This window comes from Orycteropus afer, unplaced genomic scaffold (genome assembly GCF_000298275.1).
Source record: "Orycteropus afer afer isolate SDZICR_OR568_19922 unplaced genomic scaffold, OryAfe1.0 scaffold00042, whole genome shotgun sequence".
Lineage (NCBI taxonomy): Eukaryota > Metazoa > Chordata > Mammalia > Tubulidentata > Orycteropodidae > Orycteropus > Orycteropus afer.
The window spans coordinates 9738969-9757123 of NW_006921629.1; the positions used below are offsets into that span (position 1 = coordinate 9738969).

At 45.2% G+C, this 18155-nt stretch overlaps 1 protein-coding gene across 1 annotated transcript; it reads right to left on the bottom strand.

Annotated features, from left to right (window-relative positions):
• Positions 1 to 7776: 7776 nt before the first annotated feature.
• Positions 7777 to 13100, bottom strand: CUNH17orf97 (chromosome unknown C17orf97 homolog). The gene is made up of 2 exons (XM_007937566.1): positions 12899 to 13100; positions 7777 to 8264 (listed from the first exon to the last, which is right to left on the bottom strand). The coding sequence occupies exons 1-2, from the start codon at positions 13098 to 13100 to the stop codon at positions 7777 to 7779; spliced, it is 690 nt and encodes a 229-aa protein (XP_007935757.1).
• Positions 13101 to 18155: the final 5055 nt, after the last annotated feature.

The following is an 18155-nucleotide window of genomic DNA, read 5'->3' on the forward strand; positions in this document are numbered from 1 at the left end:
GAGGGAAAATCACTAACTAGTAAGTAGACGTGTATTAGCTTGGGTGAAGGGAAAGGCAGTGTATAATGAGGGGGAGGTTAGCACAATATGATCAAGGCAAGGGAAGACACCAGAAGGTGAACAAGAATTAGAGGCAACAAAGCTAAATACCATCACATACAAAATTCTGCAATAACAGTAATAACAAACAGTAATCTATGAGTGGATACACAGAGGGCCATGCAGGCTGAGTGGGTGTGGGAAGGCAAGCAGGACAACACCCACAATTACATAGAGTTTTGTGGAAGATGACGCAGGACTGGGCAGTGTTTCATTATGTTGTACGTGGGATCATTATGAGGCGGAACCAACTCGATGGCACCTAACAACAACACAAGATTTGTATGTGCTGCAAATGCATCTGTGTATATAATAGGAGGCAGAGTTATAAAAACTTCTTAGTCATAACCAAACACCTTGAGGGAATGAGTCACTTGGCTTAGGGGCTTAAAACCATAGTCTCGGGGGATATTAAGGTCAATTGGCATAATACAGCCCGCAAAGATAATGTTCTACATCCTACTTTGATGAATAGCAACTGCAGTTTTAAAAGCTTACGTGTGGCCATCTAAGGTGCAACTGTTGGTCTCTCCCTGTCCGGAGCAAAGAAAAGTGAAGAGTATCAGACTCAAGGAAACACTTAGTCCAAAGAACTTAAGGACCACGATAACCGCAGCCTCCACTACCCCAAGAGCAGAACTAGATGGTGCTTGGCTACCACCACGAACCGCTCTGATTGGGACCAGAGAAGGTTCTGGACAGAGTAGGAGAAGAATGTAGAACAAAATTCAAAATCAGAAAAAAGACAAGGCTTACTGGTTCTGATAGAGACTGGTGGGACCACTGAGGCTGTGGCCCTTGGACATCTTTCAAGCCTGAAACTGAACCCACCCCAGGGGATCAACTTTCTGCCAAATGATAGGCCTATAAATTAAACAGTAACACCCGTGACAAACACGCTCCTCAACCATATGAAACCAAAAGGGCAGCATTTACTCCAAAACAAAGCCCAGAAGGCAGGAAGGGGCAGGGGTCAAAAAAAAAAAAAAAAAAAAGGCAAATGAAAAAGGAAACCCAGAGAGGAAGTGGAAAGAGTACTGTTACACAGAGGAGATTGCAACTAATATCATGAAACAAAATGTGTATAAATTGCTTAATGGGAAACTAATTTGCTCTGTAAACTTTCACCCAAACCACAATTAAAAAAAAAAAAATTGATGCATTTGAATGACGGTATTGGCAAAGAATATTATACCATGGACTGCCAAAAGGACGAACAAATCTGCCTTGGAGAAGTACAGCCAGAATACTCCTTAGAAGCGAGGATGGCAGGAACTCATGGCGTGTACTTTTGCCATGTTGTCAGGAGGGACCAGGCCATGGAGAGGGACATCATGCTCGATAAAGAAGAAGGTCAGTGAAAAAGAAAAAATCCTCAACAAGATGAATTGAAACAGTGGCTCAACAATGCACTCAAAGCAATGATTGTGAGGCTGGCGCTGGACCGGGCAGTATTTGGTTCTGTGGTACATAGGATCGCTATGAGTCAGAACCAACTTGATGGCACACCTAACAACAAACAGCAACGTATGTAAGTCCCTAGGGGTGCAAATGGTTTCAGTCCACCCAGAGGCACCTTGGAAGAAAGGCCTGGTGACCTGCTGCTGAAAACCAGCCGCTGAAAATCCTGTGGAGCACAGGTCTGCTCTGACCCACAGGGGTCGCCATGACTTGGAATCGACTCCACGGCAACTGGTTTTGAATGTATGTAAATTTTGCCTATAAAAAAAAAAAGTGAACCATAAAAAAATGGTAACAGTTGAATGGAGGGGGAGGGTGTGGATGGAGAGAAAATAAGAATGATAGAATGTTAAAAATTCTAGGAATTGGGTGATGGGTACATAAGGTTTCATTAAGCTATTATATTTATATATATATAATTTTCCATTATAAAAAATTGAAAGAAGTGTACTTTATATATATTTCTATCACACACAAAAAAAAACTAAACTCACTGCCGTAGTGGTTTCCGACTCATAGCGACCCCTCCTTGGGTTTCCAAGGTGGTATCACTACAGAAGTGGATTGCACACGACTGAAAGATACTCATTTAAAAAATATCCGAAAATACATAAATTAAATCAAAATCAGTCATCTTCCCTCCAGAGGTAAAAGCATTGTTACTTTTGGAGAATTGCAAATTTTGAGGGTGGTGAATGGAGCAATCTAAGGGAATACATTGCCTTGAGATGTTGCACTGTAAATACTATTTTCAGCCTCACAATAGTGTCAATAGTGCAGGTGTTTTTAATCAATTTATGGGCGTGGCAGGGGGCTGGTTTCTCAGTGGGAAGTTTCTTTTCTGTACATTTCCGACTCTCTCAAAATGAGAATGCAGGGGTCTTGGGTGTGGCACACCAATTGTTGGTAATTGCAGATGATTCCTTTTCTCCAAAAGCTGTGGCTTTGTTTAGCTAATTAAACTGACAAGCACAATTACCAGGATGTTAGAATGCCAGCAAGCCGCCTTCCCAACTGGGAGTTGTTACAAAACAAGGAAAATCTAAGAAGTTAGTCTAAATGAGTCCTTTCATTCATTTTTTTTTTCCCATGTATCTATTTGTACCCACCTGTTTTCAAAAGGATTAGCCCTGGTGGCACAATGGTTATGCACTCAGCTACAACGGAAAAGAAAGCCTGATTCATAGCGACCCCACGCACAATGGAATGGGCTTTTGTGAGCCAGACGGTTTTCACAGGCTGATGTTTGGAAATAGATAGCCAGGCCTTTCTTCCTAGTCTGCCTGAGTCTGGAAGCGCCACTGAAACCTGTTCAGCATCACAGTAACATACAAGCCCCCACTGACACGTGGGTGGTGGCTGCTCATAAGGTATGTTGGCTGGGAATCACACCCGGGTCTCCCACGTAGAAGGTGGGAATTCTGTCACTGCCCTCAGGAAACAAAATAAAATCCAAATAACAAAACCCACTGCCATCGAGTCAATTCCGACTCATAGTGACCCTATAGAACAGAGTAGAACTGCCCCATAGGATTTCAAAGACTGTAAATCTTTATGGAAGCAGATTGCCTCATCTTTCTTCTAAGGAATGGCTAGTGGGTTTGAACTGCTGACCTTTTGGTTAACAGTTGAATGTGTTAAACAGTACACCATCAAGGCCCCCAGAAAAAAGTAAATGTCCACACACACACAAAAAAAAAACAACCTCACTGCCATCAAGTTGATTTTGACTCATAGGGACCCCTCCTTGGGTTTCCAAGGCGGTATCTCTACAGAAGTAAATTGCCCAATCTTCCTTCTGAGGAGTGGTTGATGGGATTGAACTGCCAGGCTTCTGGTTAGCAGTCAAATGCCTTAGGCACTGTGCCACAAATACAGCATTAAATAAATAGTCTATAAAATGGACTACTAGACCAGCATTTCAAAGAATGTTGATATCAATTTAGAGACTTGGAGATATGTCCATGCTCTATTTTTAAGAGAACCATTAAAAGGCAATATATGTATTATTATCCTATGAATATATATATTTTTCCTGTATACAGATACATGAATAGAAAAAGATTGGAAGAATGGGTACTAAGTACAGAAGGTAGCTCTCTAAATGGTGGGACTACAAGTGCTTTAAAAATATTTTTTGTTTGTGTGCATTTTTAAATTTTTCTGTAATGCACAAGCATTTCCTATGTTACCTGAAGAGTAAAGCCTGAGCATACTATTATTACATAGCTTAAAACAACTTTAAGGAGCTCTGATGGCTTAGTGCCCAAGACATTTGACTGCTAACCAGAAGGCTGGTGGTTCGAACCCACCAGCCACGCCTCGGGAAGAAAGGTTGGGCAATCTACTTTCATAGAGATACTGCCTGGGAAACCCCAGGAGGGGCCGCTATGAGTTGGATCCCACTCCATGGCAGTGTGATGCGTTTGTAAACCAACTTTATTATCTCAGAGTTTCTGGGTGTAGGTTGGCTGGGTGCCTCTAGCTCAGGGTCTATCCCAAGGCTAGTCATCTGAAGGCTACAGTGGGGGTGGACCTGCTTCTAAGCTCATTCACATGGCTATTGGTAGGCCTCAGCTCCTTCCCGGCTGTTGGCCAGAGACAACTGTTCTTTGCTACCTGGGCCTCTTCTCAGGCGATCCACAGCAGAGCAGCTCGTTTCCCAGAGAGAGAGAGCTCTGAGAGAGGGGGACAGAGTGGCTACCAGATGGAAGCTGGAGTCTTTTTGTAATCTAATCTAGAAAGTGGCATCCTATCAGTTTTGTCAAACTCTTTTCATTAGAAGTGAGTCAACACATTGAGCCTGCACTCAATGGGAGAGGATTGCACAAGGTTGTGAACACTGGGAGGCTGGGATCATTAGGAGGTATCTACCGTGGCCACCTACCCACAGCCACCGTGGGATGTGTCTTCCTGCTGTGTCCACAGTGGATGGTAATGAAGCTCGTACGGGATCACTTTGGTCCCAGGTTTTGAACCACGACTGGTGGGGTGTGAAGCACTGTTGTAACCTGAAAGCCCACGGTCTACTTGTGGTGGAAGTATCTCGTAGTGACCAGCCCTAAATGATTAAAGCCTTAGGCACCACCAAAACCAGAGGCAAATCATAAACCCAAGTATTATGACTAAAGCATGGCTAATGCATTCTCTTCCAAAGTTAACAGATCCCATAGTGTTGGCCAAGGGTCAGTAGCTGTGGAGATAAGAATGCAGTCAATCCAGACTACCTGAGATTAACTCCTGCTATGTGATCCACACCCATGATCATTGGTCAGGGCTTCTTAAAAATGAATCATTCTTTGTCTGGAGGATAATAGACAAATTTCTTCTAGGTGCCAGGCTCTGTGCACAATGCTTTAGATAATAACTGCATTTGATTCTCACAGCAGTGATGTAGATATTTGCAGTCCCATTTTCAGATTAGGAGAATGAGACTCAGAGAGGTCAAGCAATTTGCCTGAGGTCACACAGCTAGCATGTGATGGGAAAGATGCATTCAGCTCTGAGGTCAAAGCTGATCATCTGACTACTCCTCCAGAATCACTCCTTTACTGGATTACAATGTATCCCCCCCAATACATGTTGCAATCCTAACCCCTATACTTGGGAATAGGGTTTTCATTGTTAGGTTAATGTAGCCATATCAGCATAGGGTGTGTCTTAAACCTAATCACTCTTGAGATATAAAAAGAGCAGGCTAGGCACTGAAGCCAGCACAAAATTGATGCCACGGGGAGATTATCTAGGAACCAGGGAACACTAAAAACACTAAAGAATCTGAGACAAGGATCTGTCCCCAGGGTTGACAGAGAGAGCCTTCCCCCAGAGCCGGTGCCCTGAATTGGGACTCTAGCCTCCTAACCTGTGAGAAAATTTGTTTGTTTGTTAAAGCCACCCACTTGTATTTCTGTGACAGCATCACTAGCTAACAGACACCTCATGGCAGCCCTTCCCCCACCTCACAAAAAAACATTACTAAAATGACCAAGGCACTGAGTCTGGTATGCCGTCACGAGTCTTCCATCTCCCGCCCCCAGCCGCTGTGGTCAATCCAGAGGACACGAGAGATGCCAGCCCAGCGGCTCCACTCTGCCTGGAACCTGGGGCATCAGGCGAGGTCCTGTGGTCCTGCTCCCAGGGAGTCCCACCCGCAGCCCTTCTTCCCTTTGCTTGCTGCTGCTGGGTCCCCCTTCCCCTGACACAGCAGAGGCCAGGCCGCCTCAGCGCAGGGTGCGCCATTCCTGTCCGCCTCAGGGGCCCTGCCCGCTGCTAAGCAGTCTCCAGGGAAGTGCAGGGGAGGGCTCCTCCCAAAGTCCATTCAGTCTATTTTGTCAGTACATGATGGCAAAACATGTGAAAGCTGTACAGTTATGAAACCAGGTGACAAGAGACCTGCTCTATCAGCCCGGGGATAGCAGTGACCGAGATGACCCTTTCCACTTAAATCTCAGATAAACATTCCATCATGTTCTGTATTGGCTTGAACTTCTCCTGTGTGTACTGTAAGTCTTGCCTACCTAAAAGCATTTTAAAGCCCTGGAAGGCAGGGACCTCATCATCTTAACCCTCCACTCTATTCCCTCCTGGGTGGTATAGTTAACACACTTGGCCGCTCACCAAAGGTTCAAGGTTCGAGTCCAGCCAGAGGCCCCTCAGAGGAAAGTCCTGGTGATCTACTTCCAAAAAATCAGCCATGAAAACCCTGTGGGGCCCAGCTCTACCCTGACCCTCACGTAGTCACCATGAGTTGGAATCAGTGACAACTGGTCATCTGGCTCTGTCCCTCTCAGGCCCTGAACTGTGTTGCACACAGGTGACCTGTAATGTCAGAGCCATCCCTAACCCTTGGACCTTTCAGGGTACATCTTTTTGCCTGAGGGCTTTTCCCCCAGAATTGAACTAGCTCTTTTAGGCCCATAAGCCATCCTGGCAGGCTGGCAATGAGAGGAAATTACACCCCCTCCCCTGAAATAGCTCTCAGCCAATGCCTTTGGGGTATAAATACCCTGGCCTCTTCACCCTCAGGTGGGGTTAAGTCTCAGAAGTTGGTCTTGTATTGCTTCCCAGTGTTTCCCATGGGATTAAGCACCAGTTGCCCAGCCTAGTGTACCTTTGATGGGCCAGCCTCCCTTCCCGGCACTACCTCCCCACCGATGTTCCCATCACCTCTTGAATGATCTACTTGCATTTGAATCCTGGGCTCAGGGTCTGCTTCTAGATGAACCCAAAATAAGGCAACACACAGCCCACACTCAGTAAATATTTGTGGACGTGAGGACGTGAGGAATAGTAACTTAGGACAGACAGCAGTGCAGTGTATTTTTTAATGCTCCAGAACTCTTCCTAAAATGCTGTCTTTGGGGGGTAGGAAAGTGTCATATTAATAAGACAAGCAATATTCTTTTCGGGACTCCCCCTAAGGATGAAGTTCTGGAACTCACTTATTTTGAAGGCCTTGTAAGGGCTGGGGAATGTATTTAATTAATTATAAGAAAAAGTCCCCAAGACATCTGGAGCATTTTTCTTGGGCCCAGAGAACCATGTACCATGTGAGGGCTTTATCTGCCCAGTGGTTTAGATTCGCTGTTGCTGTCGGGTGCTATCAGTGGGGACCCCATGGACAACCAGACCAGACTGTTAAGATCCAAAGGGTTTTCACTGGCTGATTGTTTGGAAGTGTATCACCAAGTCTTTGTCAGGCTTGTCTGTGTGTCAGCCTTCATCTGTCTGCTCTGTTGAAACCTGTTCAGCATCGTAACAACACACAACCTACCACAGACAGATGCGTGGTGGCCGGGCAACAGGTACATTGACTGGGAATTGAACCCGGATCTCCTGTATGGAAGGTGAGAGTTTTATCACTGAACCATCACTGTCCCCTTGGTCTAAGGCTTAGAATTTACATAATCTATACACTTTCTCCTCTTTTGGGGGACAGATTATAGACACCTAATTGTGATGAGAAATCAGGTAACAAAGAGAGATGCCAGTTTATTTAAGAAAAAGGAAATTTTAAAAAGAACTTTTTTCCTTACATTGCTTATGTTCTTAAGGAACTGTGGCTTTTCTTGGCAATTAAGGGAGTGGAGCTCATTACCATACCAGCGTCTGCTTCCTTCAGATATAGGTCTGATTTCCTTTTATTAGTAACGATTATTTTAACTCATAAACTTGTGGTCAGGATAAACTGCGAGCTTGTCAATGTCAGGGTGGTTTTCACTCTGGCAGAGCAGGAGCTAAATCTGAGTGTAGGGTCTTTGGGGACAGATTCATTTCAAAATAGTGGTGTTGGCGGTCAGCCTTTAGAGCGGGCGGCCCGCTGTTGGAGCCGCTGTCTCTGTCGGAGAGATAGGGAAGGTTCTCCTCGGCCTCCTGGGCATCCTGGTTGGAGTGCAAGCCCTTGAGGGCCAAAATCCGGTACCGCTTCCTCCGGTTTAGTTTATATATGCGAATCCTTTCTTTTTCTGCTTCAGGGTCAGAGAGAATCCCATCCCAACGTAGGCTTTCGTTGATCTGGCTTGAAAGGCTCTCTTCTACTCTGGCAGAGTCAGGGAGGCTTGAAGAGTAGGTGAGGATATGCTTGTCGTCCTCTTTGTCCTCTGTGTCCTCTTGCTTTGGGCTGTGATCTTTGCTCGGACTTAGGACTTCATGAGGAGATGAAGAAAGCGACTGATTCTTCAGGCCTCGACTCTGCTGTTTATCTGCTGGGCAGATGAGCAGTGTTAGTGGCATGGTCTGCACTCAGCCTGCCTGCCAGGGATGGTGTCAGGATTACCAAACATGTAGAACGGGAGTCCCTCTGTACCTAGGACTCGGCCCTCCAAGCCTACCATCCTCCTACACACCCACCAGCTGTGTGCTTTTGATGAAGTTATTTTTGGGGAGGAACCATTTATAGAGTCCTCTGGATAAAGCTTCAATCACTCCTCAGAAGGAAGACTGGGCAATCTACTTCCATAGTGATACTGCCTTGGCAACCCAAGGAGGGGTCGTTATGAGTCGGGGCCGACTCGATGGCACATAACAACAACTGGATAAAGGGGATCAGCCCATTTTCCAGGTGAGAAAATTGAGGCTCCAAGAGTTTCAGGAACTTGCCAGTGCCCCACTGAAGGTTTTAACACTCCCCAAGTGCCCTATTCTTTCTGCTCTGCTATGCTGCCTCCCACTTAACCTCTCCAGATACTCCTTCCCAGACCTAGGAGCCTCGGACTCTGCCACTAATTTAGACACTTTACAATGGATGAGATGGAGAACAGGACCGCTTCCTAAATTTAGTTGAGGAAAGCAATATTATGCCAAGTCAGGAAATAACCTCTGTTGTGTGGCTTGTACTGATACTGTTTAAAAAACCATTAATAGCATTTCAGAATTACATGAAATATTATAGGTTGTGATTCTTTGATCAAGTAATCCTTCTGTTTTCTGGGAGAGAAAAATATCTGCACCTTTTCCCTACCCCACAACCCACCCCTCACCCCCCAGGAAAAAAGAAGAAAGAAAATAAAAAGTTTCTTTGGAAGTTCCTGTACCTTCCTACCCCCTGAAAACTGTCTGGTGTTCCCTGATGACAGTATGCGGTACAGGCCACTGCAATTTCTAGAGTCAGAAGCTAAGCCGAAAGACAACAGATTTGCCAATTTGGTTTTGCACATATCATAGTTTAACCTAAACTCCAGAACTTTGTTTTCACTTTTTATTGTGATTCCATCTGAACAAGTCATTATAATCTCCTCATTCCTCCCTTCCCCAAACTACAAGGTTGACATGGGGAAGGCTGCCATTCCTTCTGCTTCTGACTTTCCTGTGCTGCCAGGTCTGTACACAAAGGACCAAAACCAAAGCAAACTCACTGCCGTCGAGGCGGATCCAACCCATAGCGACCCCTCCTTGGGTTCTGAGGCGGTATCACTATGAACTAGACTGCCCAATCTTCCTTCCGAGGAGTGGCTGGTGGATTTGAACTGCCAGTCTTCTGGTTAGCAGTCAAATGCCTTAAGCACTACACCACCAGAGCTCCTTCACAAAGGACCAGTTCCCAAACTCAACCTCAGGCCTAGCCACACTGGAGTTCAGAGCTCCTGTGCCAGAGTCAATGAGAATTACTTTCCCAAATGATCAAAGCCATTGAGGTGGACCACACAGGTGACAGTGTAGACTTCTGGCACTCACAGCAGGTGCCCTGCACTTTCTCTCCACAAAGTTAAGTGCTCAGTGCCTTTGTCACAGTGTCTAGGATTCGATGGGAGGGAGCTCAGTGAGATACAGGGACTCTGTGGGTTTGTGGCAAGTGCCGATGTGCATACGTATGTGAAGGAGGTACCCAGAGAGAATGGAGTGCGTCTCTGCCTGTGTGTTACTGCCTATGTACAGGAACTGTTGGGAGGGGTCTGTGTGTGTGAGTGTGCAGCATCTCGGTGTATGCAGACTGTGAATGCGTGTGCACACAGTGTCTGTGCCTTATTCTTATTTGGTTGTGTCATATGAAGGAGTGTTATTGAATGTGTTTGGAATTTAAGAGTGGGAATTCTGGTGGCATATGGTTGAATATTTTGCATTCCACTTCTTGGGAGAAAGATGAGGCAATCTGGTTCTGTAAAGATTTAAAACCCTGGAAACTCTATGGGGCAGTTCTATCTACTCTGTCCTACAGGGTTGCTATGAGTCAAAATTGACTCGATGGCAGTGGGTTTTTTTGGTTTAGCAGTCCCTGGGTGGCCTATACCAGATGCCTACAAAGAATACCCATTAATAATGTTATTCAAATTTATGCACCAACCACTAAAGCCAAAGATGAAGACATTTAAGATTTTTAACAACTTCTGCAGTTTAAAATTGACCAAACATGCAATCGAGATATACTGATAATTACTGGTGATTGGAATGCAAAAGTTGGAAACCAAGAAGCAGCACTGGTAGTTGGAGAGTATGGCCTTGGTGACAAAAATGACAAAGGAGATTGCATGATAGAGTTTTGTAAGACCAATGACTTATTCATTGCAAACACCTTTTCAACAACATAAATGGTGACTATATACATGGACCTTGCCACATGGAATATACAGGAATCAAATTGACTACATTTGTGGAGAGAGACGATGAAGAAGCTCAGTATCATCAGTCAGGCCAGGAGCTGACTGTGGAAGACCATCAATTGTTAACATGCAAGTTCAAGTTCAAGCTGAAGAAAATTAAAACATGTCCACTAGAGCCAAAATATGGCCTTGAGTATATCCCGCCTGAATTTAGAGACCATCTGAGGAATAGATTTGATGCACTGAACACCAAGGCCAAAGAAAGACCAGATGAATTGTAGGATGACATTAAGAATGTCGTACAAGAAGAAAGCAAAAGGTCATTAAAAAGACAGGAAAGGAAGAAAAGACCAAAATGGGTGTCAGAAGACTCTGAAACTTGCTCTTGAATGTAGAGTAGCTAAAGCAAATGAAGAACATGATGAAGCAGAAGATTTCTAAGGGTGGCTTGAGAAGACAAAGTAAAGTATTATAATGAAACGTGCAAAGTCCTGGAATTAGAAAACCAAAAGGGAAGAACAGGCTTGGCATTTCTCAAGCTGAAAGAACTGAAGAAATTCAAGGCTCGAGTTACAAGTAACTGTGGGCAAAATACTGAATGATGTAGGAAGCATCAAAAGAAGATGGAAGGAATACACAGAGTAACTATATCAAAAAGAAATGGTCAGCATTCAACCACTTCAGGAGGTAGCATATGACAAAGACCAACGGTATTGAAGCAAGAAGTCCAAGCTGCACTGAAGGTACTGGTGAAAAACAAGTCCCCAGGAATCAATGGGATACCCATTGAGATGTTTCAATAAATGGATGCAGTGCCGGAGGAGCTTACTTGTTTATGCCAAGACATTTGGAAGGTAGCTACCTGGCCAACCAACTGGCAAAGATTGGTATCTGTGCCCCTTCCAAGGAAAGGTGATTCAACAGAATGGAAATTATCGAACAATATCACACACAAGTAAAATTTTGCTGAAGACATTAAAAAATGGCTGCAGTAGTATATTGACAAGGAACTGCCAGAAATTCAAGCTGGATTCAGAAGAGGACATGGAACAAGGGATATCATTGCTAGTGTCAGGTGGATCTTGGCAGAAAGCAAAGAATACCAGAAAGATGTTTACCTATGTTTTACTGACTATGCAAAGGCATTCAACTTGGTGGATCATAACAAATTATGGATAACATTGCAAAGAATGGGAATTCTAGAACACTTAATTGTGCTTGTGAGGAACTTGTACATAGATCAGAAGGCTGTCATCCGAACAGAACAAGGGTACACAGAATGGTTTAAAAGCAGGAAGGGTGTGCGTCAAGATTGTATCCTTTTACCATCTTCCATAAAGATTACAACCAACAAAAGCCTACAAAGCAGTTCAAGTCTGTAACACATGGGTCACCATGAGTTGGAATTGGCTTGACAGCAACGGGTTTGGTTTTGGTAGTAGAGACTGGTATGATGGGTGTTTGTGTGGTCAGAGGCTGCCCCTTACCACCTTGGTGTGTGTGTGTGGGAGGGTGCTTATATGTATTTTCGCAGGAGCAGGAGCCTGACACATATGAGGATAGGGTCTCTAGGCAGATGGCAGGAATCTGTGATTTTGTGTGTACATGCAAGTCTGTAATGTGCCGTCTTTGTGTCTTTGGCTTTGGGAACAGTCAGTGGAGATGATAGGATCATTGTAGGTCGGCTTGAGACTTCTCTGGGGAAGGTGTAAAGTTTGGGATTTCGAGTCTCTGTAGAGCGATTAGGGAGTTGAGAGGGTGTCCCTGTAAAGCTGAGTCAAGATGTGGGGCTAGAAGTCTCTGTGGGAATGGGGGGGAGTGTATTCCTGTGTGTGTAATTGCGTGGCACTGAGGGTCCTTGTGGATACTGAGAACTATCAGTGCAGGATTTGGGGAGCCCATGAGGATTGGAGGGTCTTTCTCTGTAAGAGGTCTCTGTGGCTCTCAGGTAGTCACGGGAGAGTGTGAGGGTCCGTGGAGGGGGTGGTGTATACTGTAGGATTTGGTGGTCTCTGTGTAGGGTTGGGAGACTGCAAAGTGATGGTGATAAACGGGTCCATGCTTGTTGGGGGAGCCTCTGTGGGCACAGACGCTCTTTACGGGGAAGGCTGGGCACTTCGGTACTGGGATTAGTATATGTGTGGGGAAAGAGGCTGGAAAGCCTCTGTTAGGGACTGGGGAGTTTCTGTTTCTGGCTAGAGGTAGTCTCTAGTTAGAGGGAGGGTTTCTGCGAGGGGAGTCTCTCCATGGCACTCGGATTCTCACATACAGGAGGAAGCTGCGGCGGTAGCTGCCCCTCTTACCGTCCCCCTTGCCCGACCCCTTGATCTTTTTCTTCTTCTTCTTCTTCTTCACCTTCCGTTTGACCAGCTCTGAGGCGCCGCCTGCGATGGGGGGCAGTCTTGACCCCGGCGTGGCCACAGTACCGCCCGCCCGCTCCTCCTCTTCGTCATCGTCGTCCTCCTTGACGTACCCTGTCGCCACGGCCCCACCGCGGTGGTCCATCCGCCCGCAGGGCCGTGACCTGTGCGTGGAGCAGCCCAGAAGCCGCCGCCGGCGCCGCCACGGAGCACACCACGCCAAGGTCTGACTGCCCGGTAGGGCCACGCGTCTCCATGGCGACTGCCTGACACTGCGCGTGCGCCATCGGGAGGCTTCCGGCCAGGTGCTGCCATTGGACGTAGGTGTGCGCGTGCGTATTTCGGTCTGTTTGACGGTATCTGTTAACCGTCGGAAGTGGAAAGGGGGGAAGTGGCTAGAAAGGTTCTCAATCCTTGGGCGGCGGATATATATCTTGTCGTCTTGTACCTTTTAAAACTCTATTTATTTTTTCCTAATCATTATCTTTCCTAAATTTATTGTAAAATTTTATTAAGTAGACTCAAACGTAACGATCATGAAGATGGCGCAGATCTCAGCAACGGTTAGTTTTGTTATACAGAAAGTTCTAGCCGACTACATGGCAACAAATTTTTATCCCGCTAGATTCAGTCTGGGGAACTCTGGTGGCATAGTGCCTAAGACGCTTGACTGTTAACCAGAAGGCTGGCGGTTCAAACCCACCGGCGACTCCTTGGAAGGAAGGTTGGGAAATCTACTTCCCTAGTGATATTGCCTGGGAAACCCAAGGAGGGGTCGCTATGAGTCAGGTCCAACTCCATGGCACATACAACAACAACAGATTCAGTCTTAGGAGCTCCAGTGGCATAGTGGATAAGGCACTTTGCTGCTAACCGGAAGGTCAGTGGTTCAAATCCACCAGCCGCTCCGTGGAATGCGGGTAGGGCGATCTACTTCCATGAAGATTTACAGCTTCAAAAACCCAATGGGAATTGCTATGAGTGGTGGTGAGGTTTTTTTTTTTTTTTTTTTTTAGAGTTTTTGCCTTGCACATTTGCTTTAGGGTGTGTGTCCTGGCCTCTCATGCTCAACTTTCCAGATCAACTCATGAACTCATGATCTCTTCCCAGTCCCAAATTTACCTCTCCTTTGTTTACCATTTCAGGAAGTAAAACTGCCAGACATGCTGCAAAACTGATAGTCTTTCCTTCCACCCCTTTGTGCCCTAGCCGACTCCAGGCCTATTTGGGTTCTCTTGTGCTGCTTTGACAGAAATACAACAAATAGGTGGTTTTAACAAACAGGGATTTATTCTCTTACAGTTTAGGAGGCCAGAAGTCCCAGTTCAAAGTGCCAGCTCTAGGGACTGGATGAAGGCCCTTCCACCGTAGGCTTCAGTTTTGCCTTTTCCTCCTAGCCAACTGAAGCTGGAGGCTTTTCCTAACTCAGACAGCTGCTGGCTGCTGAGGCTGACAAACCCCGAGGTGGACAAGTGAAATGGCTCAGCCCCAAGATTGTCGAGCAACATGGCAGGCCACTAATTCAAGTCCATTAATAGTCCCAAGATGGGCAGACAACATGGTGGGCCACTGGGATGAAGACTCAGCCAAATGCAGGATCCAAACAAAAGAACAAAAACAAAAAACAAACCTACTGCCATTGAGTTGATTCTGACTCATAGCAACCCCCACTGGGTTTCTGAGGTGTTAAATCTTTACAGGAGTAGATTGCCCAGTCTTGCTTCTGCAGAGTGGCTGGTGGGTTTAAACCATCAACCTTCTGGGTAGCAGTCAGATGCCTTAGTCACTGTGCTACCAGAGCTCCTTAAATACAGGACCCAGATGTGCCAAAAGCTAGAGACCTTTCTCAAAGCTACTGCATATATACTGGAAGCAGATCACATCCCTAAGGCAGCGACTCAGGTAGATTCTGCCATGGAGTTGATTACCAGTCTCATCACGGGGAATAACTACAACCAGTTGCCCAGCCATTCAAACCAAACTCGCTGCCATACAGTCCATTCTGACTCATAGCGGCCCTCATTGGGTTTCCGTGGCTGTAAATCTGTATAGAAGTAGGTCACCCCATCTTCCTTCTGCAGAGTGGCTGGTGGGTTTGAACTACTGATCTTCTGGTTAGCAGCCAAAGTGCCTTATCCACTATGCCACCAGAGCTGCTTCCACTCAAAACCAGGCCCAGGCAAATTGACATGTAACCTTAAGTACCACAAGGCCTGACCACTGTTGTCTTTCACTTTCTGTAAGAAAGCCCTTCTAACTGGTCTTTCTGCTTCCAGCACCTCCTCACAAATTCTTTATCCACACAACTGTTAGAATGAATTTTTAAGGACAAATTTGGTTAACTTCACTCTTGCTTAAACCCTCCAGTAGGTTCCCCATCAAAATTCATACGAAAACGAAACTCTTGGGTATGGCTAACAAGACCTAGAATAATCTGTCTTCTGCGTTACTTTCCAAGTTTATCTCCCGAGGATTGTATTTTCCCATAAATGGCTGGAACACCATCAGTCATCCCACATGCTCTTCTAGAATCTTGCTACTGCCACATCAAAAGACCAAGTCTAATCTCACTGCCCTTGAGTCTGGATAGGCTTGTGGCAGAAAGGACACTGCTTGACTTCTAATGGTAGGTCATAAAGTAATGTACCTTGTTAGCTGGAAGACGTGCTCTTGGAACCATGAGCCTTCTTGTCAGAAGTCTGAGTACAATGAGGCTGCCATGCTGTGAGGAAGCCTAAACTAAACGACATGAAGAGAACCTTTTCCATATCTGGTCTGACTACAACTGCAGAAGAGACCCCTCGGGTCAGACCTACCCAGCCAAGCCTTTCCTCAACTCCTGACCCGAAGAAACCATCCGAGATAGTAAAATTATTGTAACTAAGTTTTGGGGTGATACATTCTGCGGTAATAGGTCATTGGAATGTTAGTCTTTGATTTTAGCCATTCTTCTTGTTGTTAGTTGCTGTCAAGTCAATTCTGACTTATATATGCAGAGTAGAACTGCTCCATAGAGTTTTCAAAACTGTGACCTTTTGGAAGCAGAACACTGGGCCTGTCTTCCAAGGCACCTCTGGGTGGATTCAGACTGCTAACTCTGTGACTAGTAGTCAAGTCCTTAACCGTTTGCACCACCCAGGGACTCCTTGAAGGAGTCCTAGTGGTTAGAGCACTTGGGTACTAACTGAAAGGTTGGCAATTTGAAACCACCAGTGGCTTCACAGGAGAAAGATGCGACAGTCTGCTTTCGTAAAGATTTACAGCCTTGGAAACCACATGGGGAAGCTCTACTCTGTCCTGTAGGGTTACTAGGAGTCGAGGTTGATTGGAAGGCAGTGAGTTTGGGCTTTTTGGTTAGGGACTCCTTAGCCATTCTGCTGGGTATGAAATTGTATTTCCCTGTGGTTTTAAGTTCTATTTTCATGATGACTAATGATGTTGAGCACTTTTTAATGTTTATTGATTACTTGTATATCATACTTTGTGAAGTGTCTGTTGAAATCTTTTGCCCATTTTGTAGTAGGGTTGTTTATATTTTTACTGGTGATTTGTAAGAATGCTTTACATACTTCAGATACAGGGTTTTTTTGTGTGTGAAGATTTTTGTTCCAGGTCTATAGCTTGTTAATTCATTTACTCAGTGGTATATTTTCATAAGCAGAAAATTTAAATCCTGGTAAAGTCAATTTATCAATTTTTTATTTTTGTCCAAGAAATCTTTGCCTACCCCAGGTCACAAAGATCATCTTCTATGTTTCTTTTATGGTTCAGAATTTTTATTTTATTTTATTTTTTTATTATTTTTATTATTCTATTTGTGTGTGGAGCTCTGGTAGCATAGTGCCTAAGGCACTTGACTGCTAACCAGAAGGCTGGCGGTTCAAACCCACAAGCCACTCCTCGGAAGGAAGGTTGGGCAATCCTACTTCCGTAGTGATACTGCCTCGGAAACCCAAGGAGGGGTCGCTATGAGTCGGGGCCGACTCGATGGCAAATAACAACAACATTTGTGTGTGTGTGTGATTTGGGTGAAAGTTTGCAGAGTAAATTCACTTTCCATATAGCAGTTCACACACACATTGTCTCATGACATTGACTACAACTTACCCCAATGCAACAGCTCCCCTCCCACTTCCTCCCGAGAGTTACCTCTTCCCTGTGTTCATCCCTCCATGCACTCCTGTCCTCTGAGCTGTCTCCTTGTGCATAAACAGCCCTTCTTTCTCCCATGATTGTTCTCTCCAAGGAATGTATCTACCTCAGGTACATGTTCAACTCATATGCCTGTCTTTTGTTTGGCTGGAAACCACAGGTATGGGCTCAATTCCAGACCTGAATGGCAGCGAGGGACCATAATCTCAGTGGTTCCACCAGGCTCTATCAGACCAGCCCCCTCCTTTTTTTCCCCAAATGATTTTGAGTTTTGTTCCACATTGTTCTCCCTCTCTATCCAGGATCTCCTCCATAGATCCCCCCCTGAGTGGTTGACAGTGGTAGCTGGGCACCATCTAGTTCTTCTGGTCTCATAGTTGTATGGGCTGAGGATCACATGGTGCACCAGTCACGAGGACTAATTCTTTCCATGAATCTTTGGTTTTCTTCATTCTTCTTTGCTGTGGATGAGGAGAGACCCATCGTTGCATCTAGATGGCCGCTTGCAAGCTTTTAAGATCCCATTTGCTACACACCAAAGTAGGAGGTGGAGCAGTATTTTGTGTAGTATGTTATGCCAATTGAGCTTGATGTCCCCTGTGACTGCAGTCCCGAGCCCACAGGTTCAACCTCTCACTCCCTCTTGGTAGCTGGCTGTTATGGTTCAGAGTTTTAAGCTTAGGTCCATGATTCATTTCAGATTAATTTTATGAAAAGTCAGATAGGGGTCAAGATTATTTTTTCTCCCAAAATACATTTCTGATGTTCCCACAGCTTTCATTGAAAAGACATCACTTTTTCCATTGACTTGATGTGGTACTTTCATAGTAAATCATTTATATGTGTTAATCTCTTTCTGGACTCTCTATTCTGCTTTATTGATTTATTTGTCTATCCTTCTACCAATACTGCACTGTCCTGATTATTGTAGCTTTATGGCAAGTCTTGATATCAGATAGTGGAAGTGTTCCCACTTGGTTCATCTTTTTGAAGATTATTTGGACTATTCCAGATCCTTTGCTTTTTCATGTATTTTTTCAAATCATTT

What these genes read in the sequence shown, in the direction of transcription:
- CUNH17orf97 (XM_007937566.1), bottom strand. Translation starts at nt 13,100, where the DNA reads ATGGACCACCGCGGTGGGGCCGTGGCGACAGGGTACGTCAAGGAGGAC. An exon ending in GGGGTCGGGCAAGGGGGACG is followed by an intron (nt 8,265 to 12,898) that starts GTAAGAGGGGCA and finishes TCATCTGCCCAG; the next exon opens with CAGATAAACAGCAGAGTCGA.